Below are 17,776 nucleotides of genomic sequence, written 5' to 3'. Positions count from 1 at the left end.
GTCAGATTCACTCAGTTCAACCATCTTTAACAACACACACTCAACTCATATCTATCAACCAATCAATCAAGTTCTTTGTATAGCAACAAAAAACAATCAACATATCTATCAAAGAATAAGAAGAAAGAAAGAAAGGAAGGAAAGAAAGAGTATCACTATCACTTGTAATATATAACAAACAACAACAAACAACAACCTAGTACCTTAAAATGAACGTCAACAGAATCATCACTAGAACTGTAATTAGATCCACCACGACCATCCCATCGGCTACTGCTACTTCATGTTGCAGATCATATTCCACATCACCATCGAGTCATCATGACGTGGAGAAGGAACTTTTAGCCAAATATGAGGAAAAATTAAGACAAAAGGGTGCTGCTGTCGAATCAAAGATCACCACCGAGGGCCCATTGTCACTCGAAAGATTCTTTGGAAAGGAGCAAAAGATCGATCACGATGCCTACGAAGTTGTCAAGCAAGAGTATGCAGAGTTGATTAGCAAGATTGAAAGAGAAAAGAAGAGTGGTCATCATGATGATCATCACAAGGATAGTCACCACAAGGAAGATCATCACCACAAGAAGGACGATCACCATGATGATGGTCATCATGATGATCATCACGATCACCACCATGAAGAGGAATTTGGTAAAGAAGAAGAAGAAGCAAGAGGTTATTTATTTGGTCAAACTGTAAGTTTCAAAACTATTAAATCATAGATAGATAGAGATAGATATATATAGATCTTTGACAATATTTTATAGTCATTTATAAATCAAGATTGAAATCTAATCCTATATTTTAATATATAAATATATTAGTATCCACATGGAAATCCATTCTTCCTTCCAATTCTTTTGGCTACATTGACATGTCCATTCTACTTGCTTGCAGGAGGATCAAAAGAAAAGCCAAATCCAACAAACAGAGAATACCATTACAAAAAACAACGGTTCCTCGAAAAGCATGAAGAAATCGAACAAAGAAGAAACAAGGCTGTCGTCACTGATTATCCATTAAACAGACAATCCCAAAAAATATAAATAATAATAATAATATTTCGAATAATAATAATAACAATAGAATAATAGTAATGAATGAATAATATCAAACAAAATTATAATCATTTAATTTAATACACATACAACAAACAATATAACCTTTTTTTTAAAATCAAAACTTTTACCAAGACACGACAGGAAGGTTAATCTTTGTTGTGATTCCAGAGTCAGCTATGATGAGTTTAGGGCTAAAATGTGTTGTGTTTATTTTTATTCCCCTCTCAAATTGGAATCTCTGGATCATAGTATTTCATTGGGGGAGGGAAACAAACAAAATACCTTCATTACTTTTACTTTTTCTTTTAGTACAAAAAGTTGTTGTTGGGCAATATATATATATATATATATAAATATTTAAATGTTGAAATAGTAATTAAGTAAATCTAATTCAAGATTAATTATTTGAATTTAGTAATGATGTACATCAAATTCAAACCCCTTTTTTCATTGTATTTCTCATTCATTCATTGACAACAGAGATTCCCTATTTGGTGTTCAATACAATATGCCCAAGGTATCTCGCAGATTCTTTTATTTTTTTTATTTTTTTATCTTAATCCAATTGTTGCTGATCCTCTTTTTCCTTTCACTTCTCCCTCCCTGTTTAAAAATTAATCTTTGCAGCGCAGAACCTTCTTTGCATTATTTTATCATTGTAATAATCTCGAGAACACACAAATAATAAAACAAAACAAAACAAAACAAAGAAACCATTTACGAATTAATTCATCATCAAACATACACAATACAACAAAGGTAGTTATTATTATCATTATTATTATTATTATTATTATTATTATCTTGTCTAGCCTCCCACCCAAACAACAACAACATTAGATATAGATACTGGTACCACAATAATAGTATTATTATTATTATTATTATTATTATTATTATTATTATTTAATACAATGAATCAAAATAGTAATAAATGTGGTCTGGTCTGGTTGTTGTAACATCAACTCTCATTCATTCATTCATTCATTCAATTGGTGGTTAACATGAACACACAGTTTTGGATAGATCTAATTAATTGTGTGTTCATCTCTCACTCTCTCTCTCTCTCTCTGTCAGTCCCTGTCTTGTCCTGGGGAAAAGCTTGTGTTGCAAACAAACAGAGAGAGAATGAGTGGTGTGCGTGTGTGGGTGAGGGTTTTGGTTATTGTGTAATTTCCATCCCCTTTTATCACCTTTTCCCCTCTATCCTTCAGAAGAGAGATATACCAACACAACACAACTACTACTACTACTACTAATTTTTATTATTATATTTGTCTCTCTATTCTTCGCTTTGCTCATTCAACCCAAAAAAACAGGAGAAAATATAATATAAATATAATTTTTATTTGTATGCAATAATCCTACTACTACAACAACAACTACGACTATTATTATTATTATTACAACAATTACTACTACTACTACTAAAAATTAATTTTCTAATTGGTAAGGTGGATTATATTTTATTGTACGCATATCACATTTTATTTGATATTATTCTACAATCCAGCAACAACAGCAGCAGCATTGAACAACTCGCCAAGAATCAACATACATAAATAACAACAACTACATTATTATTATTATTACATTATTTTTGTAATACATTTTAACAAAAATAGACAAAGTAGTCATTGTCATTGTCATTTTCGCTTAGGGTTTGGTTTGAGGATTGTTGTTGGGCGGCGCGCACCTTGGAAATAAATTTTATTCTCCTTTTTGACCTAAAGTCAACCACCAACGATCTGATTCAATAGGCAATAGGAAGGCTGTGTCTGGTAAAAACCAATAATAATATTAATAATAACAGACAGGAGACAAGTAGGAGAAAAGAGGCAATGTCGCCATTACAATGATTGGGTCAACATAACATTAGCATAGCATAGAATAGCATTGCATAGTACCAAACCATCACATCCATCATTCATTGTCATAGTACAATTTTTAATATGTTCATTTCATTCATCAATAATCCATCCACGACTACACTATCCACCAACCCACTAACTAACCAACCAACCATTCCATTGTGAATTATTTGCATTGTTATTAATCATGTTAACAGTTCCATTAGCTTTGATATTAACTAACTTGGTTCAATCCATCCTCTTCTTTCCATTTATTTAGGAATCCAACAACAATTATACCAACTGACAAACAGACATACATACAGACAGACAGACAGATATTCATATACAGTTTTTTTTTTATGAAATCAACCTTTTAATACCGACACGACACATTCCCATCGAATATATCATGTGTAAGATAGATAGATAGATAGATTGTTGGACCTCTACCTATAATATTATAACAAACAACAAACAAACCCTTATATTTATTTATAACCTTTTTTAGAAAGTAGTTTTTTACAAGTCCACTCGATTTTTGGATATAACAACTTGAGAAAAACTTTATATAACCCCAAAACATCAAAACCAAACCAAACCAAACATTCAAAATAGCAATAATAACCATTTTGTATAATAATAATAATAATAATAATAATAATAATTAGATTTGTATATATATATATATTACCATTTTTTTTGGAACCAACCAATTTTGTATATATAAACTATGGAAGATCCAACCAGTTCACCATCAATTTTAACTAATCATAAGAATCATCATCATCATCATCATCAAACCAATACTCCATCTCCTACTAATAATAATAATAATAATAATTCACAGCCACAAAAATATTCAACATCTTGTAGTCCAGATTTAACATTTGCTTTAGGAAATCTAAACTCTTCACATCACAGTGTGACAAAAGGTTTTGTTTTACCACCAAATATCTCAACTCCATTGTCATCTTCATCTTCAATATCTTCCACATCTTCATCATCATCTTCATCTTCATCATCGTCATCATCGTCCAACAACGACAATAACAGCAATGGTAATGAAGCAATCGACAATTTAAAAAAAGAAAATCAACCAGTTTTAGGGAATAGTCAACCCTGCATCAATAATACACTACATCTTGGTAAAAGTAGTGATTCTGTAACTACAGTTGATCGATTAATTAAAGAACCAGAGTTGATACAGATATCATCTCATAAACCACCACTTGAACAACCACAACAACCACTACAACAACAACAACCGCCACAACAATCACAACAACTTCCACCATTACAATTACAACCTCAACCACAACCACAACAACTAGAACAACAACATGAACATAAACATCATCACCATCAACATCATCATCATCATCAACAAGTAGAAATTAAAAAACCAATTCCAGTTTCGGCAGCGTTATCATCATCATTGTCACAAGTAATGAGTGGCTTAAAATCGACATCAAATAACCCTGCATCATATCCTTCGACATCTAGACCTTCTAGCTCGACGACGGCTGATTCGTCGGGAACCAGCCATGTTGGTAACAATTCACCATCCTCGATAAATAACTCGGCGTCATCTTCATTTACTCCTCAAACGACTGATGCAGTAGATGTTAAAAATGTACTCTCATCTCAAATCGAATCAAGAGAACGAGAGATTGAAAGATTAACCAGAGTCGCTGAAAAGGATAAATTGGATTGTATTGCCTATTTAAATTCTATTAAAGGTAAATATTAATTATTAATTATTAATTCTGGAAATGATTTTAACCTTCCTTTCTTTTTTTTTTTCTATTTATTTTTTAGATCATAAAGAACAATTGGCAGGATATATAAAAGATTTTTATGATGATCAAAATATATCTAATCTAACACAATTGGGATCATCTACATCATCAGTATCTTCTACAACATCTTCAATTATTTCATCACCTATATCTGCAAGTAATGGAGGTGGTGGTGGTGGAGGTGATAGAAAACAACATATTATTGAAAAATCAACAGCTTTGAATGCTATAGAAGGTACTATTTTCCAATCACCATTTTTAGTAGAGTCACCAATGAATTCATATATAAGCCAATCACCACAAAACCCACATCACCATTCCATTTCAACTGCTTCATCCGTTGGTCATCAGAGTCATCTTGGACACAGTAGAAGTTTGAGTACACCCATTTCATCCATGTCATTTTGGGATTCTCCACACCAACAACATGAAAGTGAAAAGAGTGAGGGGTCAGTATCCGTCCTCGTATCTTCGTACCACAACAAAGATGAAGAGTTGGAACGAGTTCGATCAAGGACCACATCTCAATCGGTCAAAGCCAACTTTTTACGCGAAAAGTACGAAGAACTAGTACAACTGGTTCAAACTGAAAAAGAAAATTGGAGTTCCATATTGGATACAAAAAAGAAACAGGTTGAACAAAAGGAAAGAGATATTTGTAGATTACTAATGATGGCTGAAACTCAAAAAAAATTATCAATGGAATATACTGATCAAATTACAAGTAAGTAAAATATATATAGATGATACTATAGTTGTATTTGATTCATCTAATTAATTATTTTTGTTTTATTTTATTTGTTTTAGGATTAAAAAAATCATTAATATCAATCGCACAATTAAGAGGAAATACAGCGATTGATGTAAAAAGATTAAATGAAAGATTTTCAGTTGAATCATTGGCAAGTGGATCACCGTGTAGTTTGGGATCATCATTTGGATTATCTGGTCGACCAATATCAACATCACCAAGTAAAGCCTCGCCATTGAACATTTCACCCAAGGCATCACAGTTGGAAAGAAAAAATTCATTGGCCGATATTAGTTTTGGTAAATGTCACACGGAAGAGAAAAAGGGATTGATCCATATTTGCAAAATGATCGAGAAAAAGGATGAAGAAATTAGACGTATCAAGGACATTATTGAATATGAAATGATGCGCACCAACTATCTCTCCAACAAGGTTGGCGAATTAAAACTAATGTTGGAAGATGAAAGTCGTCAAGTTGAATCATTACAATTAAGATCATTAAAAGAAGTAAGAGAAAAAGAAGATGCTATTCTCAAAGTTGCTCTTCGTGCTCAAAAAGAAAGAATTAAAGCAAATCAATTAAAAGAAGAAATTAAAAGTATGTAAACTATATGGTTAATCAATTTTTGAAAATATTTTAATTATTAACATTATTTCCTTTCTTATATTTTAGAATTATTAAAAGATTTAAATTATGATGAAATAACAAAAACAAAAAGAGGATTTGATTTGGATTCTGTATTCATAGAGATGGGAGATTTAAATGAATATCAAAATCTATCATTGTCACCATACTGTGATGAAAATTTACAACTTAAACAACCAAAATATCATCAAATTAATGATCAAAAACGTTTGAATCATAGTAGTAATGAACTACATTCAAATCAACAACAACAGCATCATCACCACCATCATCATAATGGCCCTTTATTTAATAATAATAATCATCATTATCATCAAGGACATCATCATAATGTAAATAATAATAATAATAATATTTCGAATAATAATAATAATCATACTACAGCAACAGCAAGTATAACTACACCAAATGCAATGATTGAATCGAGTAATAGAATCAATTCAAATCTTGTTTCATCGTCTATATGTATTCCAAGTGGCGCAAATAGAAGAGGATCAATCAGTTCATTGTCAGATTTGACCAGCGCTGGAAATAGTCTTTCGCCAACCTTTCAATACCTCTCTTCTTATTTTACTAGTCAGTTCCATCACAACAACCATACTAGAGGTTCACCAAAAACAACTGCTGCCATCTCTATGAGTCCATCCACTTCGGACAGATCCAACATTCTCTTTGGGTCGCCAACCGAGATTATCAATTTCAAGTTACAGGAAATCGAGAGATTATGTAAATCAACTTGTCAAAAGGATAGAGAGTTGGCCAAAGTCAAAAAGATTGCTGAAGCTGAACGTTCCCGATTCGCAATCCTCAAAGAGAAATACAAAGAATTGAGAATGGAATTGTCAGAAAAAGAACATCGTTAAGAACAAAACCACATTTAATTTAAAATTATGCATTACACAAAGAATAATATAATAATAATTATTTTCCCCAACCAAATAATAATAATAATAATAACTTTATAACTTTTTTAATAAATTGTATGTTGAACACATTTAATCTTGTCCACTAAAATTAACTTGTGTATTTAAATATTTTTTAATATCTATTTATTCATTATTACTTTTTTCAAGGTAAAATTTGTTTCTTTTCATTCTTTCATCCATAGATGTATTTCCATAGACTGTTTTGTTAATGTCATCAAAGAATGTCTTTCCTCTGTTTTCAACAGATTTTGGTTGATGACTTTCTTTGGCCGTTTCTTCTTGTTGTTTTGAAATCTTTTCCTTTCTTTCTCTTTCTCTGTCCAATGCATTGTTTTGCATTTCTTCTAATCTTTTTTGCTTTTCTTCTTCTGACATTTTTGGTTTACTATTTACATTATTATTATTATTATTATTTTGATTATTTCTGTCTCCATAATCTCTTTTGTCATAGTTTCGATCTCTAGAGATGTCATGGTCTCGATGATCTCTTCTTTCGTAACCATTACGATCACGTCTATCGAAATCTCTATTATCCCTTCTATCATAGTCTCTGTTATCACGTCTATCACGATAGTCTCTTTCATCTCTTCTACCATTGTCTTGGTATCTTGTAGAATCTCTATTGTCTCTTCCACTATCTCTATTGTCTCTTCCGCTATCTCTGTTATCTCTTCCATTGTCTCTACTGTCTCTTCTATCATAATCTCTATTGTCTCTTCCATTATCTCTAATATCTCTTCCATTGTCTCTATGATCCCTTCTATCATAATCTCTATTGTCTCTTCCACTATCTCTATTGTCTCTACCGTTATCTCTATTATCTCTTACATTGTCTCTTCTGTCATAATCTCTGTTGTCTCTGTTGTCTCTATTATCCCTTCCATTGTCTCTATGATCTCTTCCATTATCTCTATTGTCTCTTCTATCATAATCTCTGTCGTCTCTATTGTCTCTTCCATTGTCTCTACCATTACTACGACCATCATTTCCATTTCCATGTTCATCCTTTACTTTTTTAAAATCTCTTTCAGAAGAGGATGTATCTTGTTTGACATGATCATGATCTTTTTCACGTTTATCTTGTGCCACCTTGGAATCCTTTTCATCAACATCATTGTCTTCACCATTTTCACGTTTTCTTTTCTTTTCTTCCTTTTTTTGTTTCTTTTCCTCCTTTTTCTCTTTCTTTTTAAGTTTCTTTAAGATCTTTTCAGTTTCCTTTTCCTTTTCCTTGTTGATCTTTTTCATTTCCACTGGATTGTGAAGGATTTTCTTGAGTGCCTCTTGTTGTTTACGTTGGATGATTGCCTCTGGGTCCTCTCTAAGACGAGCCTTTGCATCTTGTTGTTGAGCTACAGTGTTGTTACTCGAGGGCATAAACAATGCACCCGGAACCAATTGCAATTGTTTCATCTCCTTGTCTTGTGAATTCTCCTCAATTCTCTTTCCCAAAAGAAGATCACTCGTTGCTGATGACTCAGATTCACCTTTCTTTTCAATCAATTGTTGAGTTAGACCAAATGCTCCATCATACATCCAATCCAATCTTTCAGCTTTCCTAAAATATATCAATAAAAGGTGTTAGAGAGGTTATTAACATCACAACAGTTGTACCAATCAAATATATCAACAGAAAATTTACAGTAGCGAGTAATAATAATAATAATCTTTGCCATTATAATCATCATTACAATACATATATTACTATTCTATTCTACTAAAAGTTTTTATAAATAAACCAACTAGTCGACTATTATTGTCAGGTAGTGTAACTTACTTTGAACCTATAGCTGTGGAATGCATTTGTCTAAGTTCATAGACTTGATCCTCTTCCATTCTCTCCTTTTTGAGTTCTTCAATCTTCTTTCTTTCATCCTCATCTTTTTGTTCTGCTTTCCATAGTTTCTATTGTTGTGATAGATAGATAGATAGATAGATATAATAACATAGTTATTTGTTAGTTTCAAGCCTGATGATATCATGTATTTATTTACATACCTCTTGATTCTTTATCTTTGAAACATGCCAACTCTTTTTTGAAAGAAATGATGACATGATGATAACTATCTCCTTTCTTCTTCTATTGTTATTATTATGAATACCAAGAAGAAGATAAATAAATAATAATCTGAAAATAACATCGAAAAGAACAAAAAGTCATTTGTTTGTCGAATTTTAATCAAACCATTTTCTTTCTTTCGTTTGAAATAAATAAATATGCGATGCAAGATAATTCAACAACTATTTGTTACATCACATCATCATTACCCAACTTATTACTTTTAAACATCATCCATCAAATCGATGATAATGTAGATGTGATAGGTCTGCTCATAACATGTAAAAAGTTATACAATAATTTCAAATCAACAACAAATCATAAAGTAGTCACTCAAAGATTTGAAAGATTGCTTAAGGTACCATCTGATGTAACAGCAGACCAATCCAAGAGTGTGGAACTACTCCCATGCAATGGTTGCAATTTCAAACTTGGAGATGATCATCAGATTCTTCTGTCACGTGACACCGCCACCACCTCACAAACATCACTTGCCATTCAATGCAAGTGCATTATAAATAGAGATTATACATCTTTGAAAGATTCACAATATCTTCAATGTCAATTTTCTGGTATAACATCTCTGACCATCGATCTTCAATGCCTACCATCTTCAGACTACTTTTCATTGCTTACAAACCTTGTTTACCTTGACCTTCGAGTACGGTCTATTAATCTCAACTTGGAAGATGAAAGACTGAATCTTGGTAATCTCTACTCATTACAGAGTCTAAAGTTATGGGTGAGTGGATGGAACCGGTTTTTTCAACAGGGATCATCCTTCCCATCAGGACCACAGGCCAAACTTATCCTCCCACCCAATCTAAAGTATCTCAACTTTGATGCTTACCATCTCGCCCAAACCCTTCCACTAGGGTTGACAAGTTTATCAATGATGTTTCACGCACAAGACTTTAAAGAAGTATCATTGTCACCTCTCTCTTGTTTGAAAACTCTAAAAATAATATGTATGGAAGGTCTACCTCTACCCGATGATTTTATACCACCTACAGTCGAAAATCTTATATTCGATAATGAAACTGGTGGTACCTATTCTTTGGTTAGTGGAGTACCACCGACTATCACTCAAAAATATTGAGTTCACAAACCCATCCATTCTTTCAAACCTCACCCAACTCCAACTGTTCATGAAACCAATCCCTGCTATTGGAAATAACAAGGGACTTCCAATCTACTCAATTTCAATTTCTTTGGGACAAGATGATCCAACTCTACAAAATAACCCGATACACCAAATACTGCCACCAACCATTCGAATTTTAAAATGTACTATTATACAATTCCTTCGAGATCGACGACTTTTACCTCAACTACGATTCGATGAAATTATCAACCAAACAAGAGTAGAACAATTATTTATCACCAACCAAAGTAAACATTACAACTGGCAGATTGGTATTAGAAGACTTGAACGAAATCACTCTAGAATCATGGTGATAGGTGGGTACCCATTCTTTGGTGGTATCATTCATCAAACAAAAGAAAACAAAAATGATCTAAAGTACCAACAATCTTTTCTCGTTTTTGGTAAAGACCAATCAAAAACACCTAGTCTAATGATCAAGAAACAAAAAAGATCTCTTTTTGATTTTCTTCGGTTCATGTACAATTAATTATGGACTAAAAAGGAGATTAAAAACATACAAAATAAATTATAAATGTTGTAAATGTAAAAGTTACTTACTTTAAATCCAAGTAGCATATATAATATATAATATAATAATTATTATTATTATTATTATTATTATTATTATTTTTTTAATTTTTGAGTCTCAAGTTTTAGAAAACATTGCATTGGTCGACCGATGAATCATCAACATTCTTTGAATTAACAATCACTATCAAATACTCAACAACTAATATTCACTGCATTACACTATTATTTATAGTCGAGTCATTAGATATCTACTATTATTTGAACCATCTTCCCATTTCACCAAGTGAATACACGTGACACCATTTATTAAAACAAAGATCACTACTACAATCTATTCTACATTTATTTAAAACAACAACAACATAAATCAAAACCCATGGGATTAATTTATTCACTATTATCAAACTTTGGAAAATCTAAAAACTATCGTATCTTGATGATTGGTCTGAGATCAGCTGGTAAAACAACTATATTAAATCGTTTGAAACTTGGTGAAGTTGCAACAACCACCATTCCAACAGTTGGTTTTAATTTGGAAACTGTTGAATTTAAGTATGTTTGTTTGATCTATCGATTTAATGTTTCATATTGATTAATTAATTAATTGATTTATTAATTTTAGAAATGTCAACTTTACAGTTTGGGATGTTGGAGGTACACTTGTATGTCGTTTATATTATTATAAATCATCTTCTTTTGTACTAATTTTAATTATTATTTTAGTGGAGACATTATTATGCAGGAGCAGCAGCAGTTATATTTGTAGTTGATGCTTCTGATAGAGAAAGAGTAGTGGAAGCAAAAGAATTGATGAATGCCATAAATGATAGAGAATTACAAGATGCAGTGCTACTCGTCATGGCCAACAAAATGGACCATCCCAATGCAATGTCTGTATCCCAAATAGCAGAAGAACTGGGATTGCTACAACTCAGATCTAGAAAGTGGTACATACAATCAACTGTTGCCACCAGAGGTGATGGTATATATGAAGGTTTGGATTGGTTAAATAATACTCTTCAAAATCAATCAAAATAATTTATAGATATCTATATAACTTTTCACATACCCTTTACCATTGGTAAATTACCAACAACAACCTTTTTCTGTAAATATACTCCTCCTTCAAATGATTAATCAATAAATATATAAATGATTAGTCATCTTTAACATGTGTTAGGTTTTCCTTCCATCTATAAACCAATTATTACTCTATTGTTGCCATTTTATAATAGAATAACAACAATATATTTATATAAATCAAATCTAGATCAATAAATATTTGAAAAGTGATTTGGGTTGTAAATAGCATCAGTTGTAGATATATCTACTTACCTTGAAATGAGCTATATAGAGAGCATATTTACAACGGCTCTGGATGATACGCGGTCCAGCGATATCCTACAGCTCAAGCCACCAAGCAGAGGGTGCTATCACCGCGAAAGGTATCGCTGGACCCACGAACACTATTTGTCAGCATGAAAACTATGTATTTGAGTATTACCTGTTAAATTGGAACACAAATGGTAGATGTGTAGTGTATAAAGATATTATTGGGAATTGTTTCCAAAATATTGAAAATAAGTTGTATTGAGGTGAAAACGTTTTCATCATTCGATTTATGAAGTGGAATGGACACATATGGATGGTAGAAATATTAACAGAGGAGAAATAGTTTCCAATGAATTCTTAATGGATCCTTTCAATTTCTCACAAAACTACTTTATCAATATGGGTGATGAGGTGCGAAGAAACTGACAAATACAGAGCTAAATATGTAATTGTGAAACTATACAAAGAAAAGAAATGCTATGGCTGCGAGAAGCAAATGAAAGAGTGTAGTATAACCCCTTGCAAATTTCGCAAGGACCTGGAGACCATTTACCCTCCCAAGGGCACTAATGGATCCGGGTATACAAGTAAATAATCTAATTAAAGGAAAAGAACTGTTGTACATCAACGTGGAGATGTATAACAGCCACCTCAAAGCCGTCATCGATACAGGAGCTACTATATGATTGATTGATAGTAGATTGGTATCGAGAAAAAAAAAGGTTGGTGTGATTGAAAAATACAAACAATACATAAACACAATTATTACTCTGTTGACCAATATTACATTGTTGCTGCTGACGATGTTGTTGTTGTTGTTGAACCAATTGTATGTGATTAAAAATACAAACAAGCTGCTGGTGTTGTTGAATTATTACCTCTATTTAAATGTACATCAGATAATATAAAAGACTGACTCTAATCTCATTGTGAATATAATCTACCCTTTTTATTTATAAGTATGTAATATAATTATCTCTCTGACTGATGAAAAAAGTCAATGTATGGGTGATTACTCTTCAAAGACCCACCCTCTCACAGATTTATTTTTTAATATAAAATTTCTTTATTGTGATTTTTTTTTGAATGTAAACGTAGAATCCTTCTTCCAACTCATACTAGTATTTATACCAATGCGTCAACATCATTAGTTTAAACTTCCATAAACAGCACAAAGACAAAGATGTCAAAGGAAGAGTTAATGTCACATAGATTCCTTTATGGTGGTTTGTCGTGTATGGCTGCTGCCTGTGTTGTATGTAAAACCTATCTATATATAGTGTAGTCGAGGAAGGAAGGAATGAATGAATGAATGAATGAATGAATGAATGAATGAATGAATGATCAATAACACTTACATTTACAACAATATATTTATAATAACACACAGACAAATCCTATAGATGTAATTAAAACAAGATTACAATTACAAGGTGAATTGATTGCAAAAGGAAATATAGCATCAGCTGCTGCAGGTGGTGAAGCAACTGCTGCAATGCATTACAAAGGATTTACAAGAGGAACCATCCAAATTATCAAAGATGAAGGAATCATAGCACTATATAAAGGATTATCACCATCTCTCCTGAGAGAGGCATCGTATAGTACCATTAGAATGGGTGGATATGACTTGATCAAAAATAACTTTGTCGATCAACAAACTGGCAACATTACATTGTTGTCAAAGATCATTAGTGGTGCTATCTCTGGTAGTGTTGGTGCTTGTATTGCCAACCCATCGGATTTGATCAAAGTTAGAATGCAAGCAAAGTCTGGGCAACACCGATACACTTCAATATCGACTGCATTCATATCGATTGTCAGAGAGGAGGGTTGGCGTGGCCTATACAAGGGAACTGTACCAACTACACAACGTGCTGCTCTCTTGACTGCTTCACAACTATCTTCATACGATCATATTAAACATACACTCATCGATGCTGGCTATGCCAAGGAAGGTTTTTTGGCTCATACCATCAGTAGTATAGGTGCTGGTTTGGTGGCTGCAACATTCACATCACCAGTTGATTTGGTGAAAACACGTATCATGAACCAACCGGTTGACTCTAGGGGTGTTGGTACTCTCTACACTTCAACATTGGATTGTTTCACAAAGACCTTTAAAGCTGAAGGTCCATTGGGTCTTTACAAAGGATTCATCCCTAATTGGTTGAGAATTGGTCCTCATTCTCTTGTAACATTTATCGTATATGAACAATTAAGAAAGATTGGTGGTATTAATCCAATCTAAACTTGAATAATAATAATAATAATAAATAATACTACTAATATATTAATCCTTTCACTTTCCACTTGTTTGTGTTACAAAAATGATTCCTATTTTATTTGTTGAAAAAAATATCATATAAACAATAATTAATTGTCAATATTACTATTATTATTATTATTAATGTCACCATTAATATTATTATTATTATTATTATTATTATTATTATTAGTATTATCGTTATTATTATTATTAATTATTTCATGATTACCGCTATTATTATTATTACTATTATTATTATTATTATCCGTATTGTTGTTGTTGTTGTTGTTGTCGTCATTATTATTTAAAATAATGTTGCCTAATTCGTTATTATTGTTATTGTTATTATTATTATTATTTGGATCATCAGATGCGTTGTTGTTGTTATTATTATTAATGTCTAATTGATCCATTTCAATTTGATGAATATTTTGATTTGATTCACTTGTTGAAATATAATTAACTCTTTGTTGATTTAATATTTTACTGATGTTGATATTCATTGATTGTCTATTTTGTTGTAATTTGTTTTGTTTGGAAGCTTGTAACCAAGATGGTGAAGATGGCGCGGTGTTTTTGGCACTGCTGGCCGATGCCGGCGACTTGGATGATCCAGTTGATATCGATGAAGTGGTCGATGAATTGGTCAACGATTGCTTGAATGCCAAGAACTTGTTAATGACATAGATAATCTTACTCGATGTGACAAACAGTTGTTTATTGCCAGTATCCACCAACAATGATATAAATCCAAGTACACCCAACGATCCAAACGTAATCGTACAAACATATCTAACCTCGAAATCGGGAAACACCACCGAACATTTTGTCAAGTCATTCTTATTGGCGACAATACATTTGATATAATCTGATATAATATCCAAATAAATATGTTTTCTACCATTTAAATAAACCATATAAAATAACAAGAAAATTGATATCAATACTACATATAATAATACTAAAATCATTTTAATCTAAAAATAATATTTAATTAATTAATTTAAGTTCATTCATTCATCTTCTTGATTTCTTTACATACATTAAAAAATAATAAATTCTTATCTTTTACAACTTTATAAAACTTGTAAACTTTTAAAAGTGAAGCCATCATAAAGAATGTAATGACGAGCAAGACGATCCAAACAGGTACGAGAAAAGTAAGATATTGCCAAAGTTGAGTGTCATTGGTCAAGATCCAACAATTACCCGTTGAAATTTGAGCTCCCACCTGTCCACCCATTAATGGTATTGCTGCTAATAAAGCAGATGTGGACCAAAGTCCAATTCTAAATCTCCAAAAATTTGCTATACTCTCTAAAAAAAATAGGAAGGGAAAAAGGAAGGTTAGCCAAAAAGAAAAGAATACTATACTTTGATATGTTTTTACTACATACTAATTTGAGTTGTAACATAAAAATCATAAGCAATCATTCCCCACCAAAAGATGATATTGAGAGCACCAAATTGGAAAAGGAAATAACTTATACCACATGATACATCGGATTGGTACTTGTAACGATAGAGACCATCACCACACTCGAAATGGTCTTCGGACGACTCGATAAACGAAGACGCTGTGAAAAGTATACTTGCCAGAGAATAGTAGATGATACACTCCATTCTTGGTGTAATAACATTGGGAACGACCACATAAACGATCAATAGAATACTTGAAGCTATCAAAGACAAGTATCGAATGACTGCTTTGGTCGGTGGTGTAATATCATACTCTTTGTCTGACAGTGCTCTGAATGGACATGGAATGGCACATCCCTCTGAAATAAAATTAATTAATTTATCATCTCTTTTATCCTCTGGTACATATTGTAATCCTAATGGACAATCTGTGATATTTGCTAAAAGATAAAAGTAAATTAATATATAAATAATCATTAATCATTTAATTAAATAATTTAATCCTTAAACTTACCGTTTGTTGTTGATTCTATATTACAAGGTATAACAACATCAGATGATGCGTTATATTGACTAAAATTATATTGTAATCCTATGACTGGGAAATCGACTGTTCCATTGGTCGTGCCATCACATGAAAATGGTATACCAAATGTTTCAAAGAATGCATGACATCCTTGATATGTTTTATCTAAATTGATTAGATTTGTTAGTACATATGGCATGTATCATAAAAGAATTCTGAGTTTTAACTTACCACACTGAGAATAACAAATAGGTGATGCTATATTGATTTGTGGTGTTGAATGTTCAATTGAATTACATTGTCTATATGCCTATATGATATGATACAATGAATGGTTAGGCCTACGCGTAGATTTATGATAGTGATATTTTTTTTTTTTTGTTTTTTTTTTGGTCGATTAGTTTGTTGATCTTCAAACCGCGCGGTTTATATTTTTGTTTAAATACTTACACCTAAACAAGTTAAAGAGATGGCAGGAACCTGACACTCTGTTGGCGCCAACAATAATTGATATAATACATCTGATGTTATCTGTTCAATGTATGTTTGGTTGGTACCATTGCCAATAAATACATTGGTGTAATTTAAATAGGGAACACATTGAGAAGCAGGGTTAATCACTTCACAACGTGCACCAAAATCAATAATGGGGTCTGTCACTACATCCTGAGCCAATGTTGTTGAACTAAACAAAACAGCAACTAATAAATAAAATAGGATGGTTGTTGGTTTGTTGATCATTCTTGTCTCTTTGTTTTTTCTCGCTCGTTTATCTATCTATTTGTACATAAAAAAAAAGAATAATATTTGTAGTTGAGGAAAGTGATCAATTTTACAAAGTGTTACAACACCAACCATCTCTAAACAACAACATTGACAACCAGAAAAAGAAAAACTAACTACTTTCTTGCTGTGCGATTAACAAAAAATCCTGCTACCATGATGTTAATAGTTGGGGTTGGGTTTTGTTGTGTGAATCTCTTTATTGCTTTGTACACAAATACCCCCCTCTCAATGAGGGGATGCACATAAACATATCTTTGTTCGTTCTGGCATTTGAGGGTGGTGGGGCAAGAGGGGATGAGCCCCTGCCCTCACCTTCGTCATAAATCTTCACCTTTTTGTTTTTTTTGATCCCCAAAGATTCGACGAACAAAGAGTCACGTGAAACCCCTTAACGTAAATATAAATAGCCGTGGCACGCTGACCAACCTGTCCCCATATCTCATGACCCTTAAGAGGCAATTGTAATCTCTCTTAAATGGAGACGGGGGGGGGGTGTAATGGAATTTCCGGGGCGCTCCTCCTCTTTCTTCTATCTCTGTAGAATGTATCTTTATTGCCTACCATCATAACGACTATAATGTAAAAGGATCTACAAAAGATCAAAGAACTCCATAAAAGGAAAGGTGAAGGGCTAACCCTACCTACCATACATTAGAGCAGAGCGATCATC

The 17,776-nt window shown here is 32.3% G+C and overlaps 7 protein-coding genes across 7 annotated transcripts; 5 read left to right on the top strand and 2 right to left on the bottom strand.

Moving 5' to 3' along the window:
• Nucleotides 1–209: 209 nt before the first annotated feature.
• On the top strand, nt 210–1,046 carry DFA_08661 (uncharacterized protein; the record flags this gene model as incomplete). The annotated part of the gene is made up of 2 exons (XM_004356096.1): nt 210–695; nt 825–1,046. The coding sequence occupies 2 exons, from the start codon at nt 210–212 to the stop codon at nt 1,044–1,046; spliced, it is 708 nt and encodes a 235-aa protein (XP_004356149.1).
• Nucleotides 1,047–3,644: 2,598 nt separating this feature from the next.
• DFA_08660 (uncharacterized protein) lies at nt 3,645–6,974 on the top strand (the record flags this gene model as incomplete). Its single annotated transcript, XM_004356095.1, has 4 exons — nt 3,645–4,653; nt 4,733–5,437; nt 5,521–6,063; nt 6,139–6,974. The coding sequence occupies 4 exons, from the start codon at nt 3,645–3,647 to the stop codon at nt 6,972–6,974; spliced, it is 3,093 nt and encodes a 1,030-aa protein (XP_004356148.1).
• Nucleotides 6,975–7,160: 186 nt separating this feature from the next.
• Nucleotides 7,161–9,092, bottom strand: DFA_08659 (uncharacterized protein; the record flags this gene model as incomplete). Its single annotated transcript, XM_004356094.1, has 3 exons — nt 7,161–8,595; nt 8,815–8,942; nt 9,036–9,092. The coding sequence occupies 3 exons, from the start codon at nt 9,090–9,092 to the stop codon at nt 7,161–7,163; spliced, it is 1,620 nt and encodes a 539-aa protein (XP_004356147.1).
• A 167-nt stretch (nt 9,093–9,259) lies between these two features.
• On the top strand, nt 9,260–10,195 carry DFA_08658 (uncharacterized protein; the record flags this gene model as incomplete). Its single annotated transcript, XM_004356093.1, has 1 exon — nt 9,260–10,195. The coding sequence occupies one exon, from the start codon at nt 9,260–9,262 to the stop codon at nt 10,193–10,195; it is 936 nt and encodes a 311-aa protein (XP_004356146.1).
• A 49-nt stretch (nt 10,196–10,244) lies between these two features.
• Nucleotides 10,245–11,812, top strand: DFA_08657 (ADP-ribosylation factor; the record flags this gene model as incomplete). Its single annotated transcript, XM_004356092.1, has 5 exons — nt 10,245–10,578; nt 11,007–11,057; nt 11,092–11,326; nt 11,397–11,436; nt 11,498–11,812. 5 exons carry the CDS (start codon nt 10,245–10,247, stop codon nt 11,810–11,812), a joined length of 975 nt encoding a protein of 324 aa, XP_004356145.1.
• A 1,477-nt stretch (nt 11,813–13,289) lies between these two features.
• Nucleotides 13,290–14,357, top strand: ucpB (mitochondrial substrate carrier family protein; the record flags this gene model as incomplete). The annotated part of the gene is made up of 2 exons (XM_004356091.1): nt 13,290–13,361; nt 13,497–14,357. 2 exons carry the CDS (start codon nt 13,290–13,292, stop codon nt 14,355–14,357), a joined length of 933 nt encoding a protein of 310 aa, XP_004356144.1.
• A 125-nt stretch (nt 14,358–14,482) lies between these two features.
• fscA (G-protein-coupled receptor family protein) lies at nt 14,483–17,754 on the bottom strand (the record flags this gene model as incomplete). The annotated part of the gene is made up of 9 exons (XM_004356090.1): nt 14,483–15,352; nt 15,418–15,692; nt 15,773–16,234; nt 16,309–16,485; nt 16,552–16,630; nt 16,771–17,021; nt 17,317–17,493; nt 17,668–17,695; nt 17,752–17,754. The coding sequence occupies 9 exons, from the start codon at nt 17,752–17,754 to the stop codon at nt 14,483–14,485; spliced, it is 2,322 nt and encodes a 773-aa protein (XP_004356143.1).
• Between the last annotated feature and the right edge of the window lie 22 nt (nt 17,755–17,776).

This window comes from Cavenderia fasciculata (assembly GCF_000203815.1).
Source record: "Cavenderia fasciculata unplaced genomic scaffold Scf_ET2XIPL01COFD4-5, whole genome shotgun sequence".
NCBI classification, from domain to species: Eukaryota; Evosea; class Eumycetozoa; order Acytosteliales; family Cavenderiaceae; genus Cavenderia; species Cavenderia fasciculata.
Note: the sequence above shows the minus strand (reverse complement) of the source record. Positions and strands in the feature narration are given on the sequence as shown.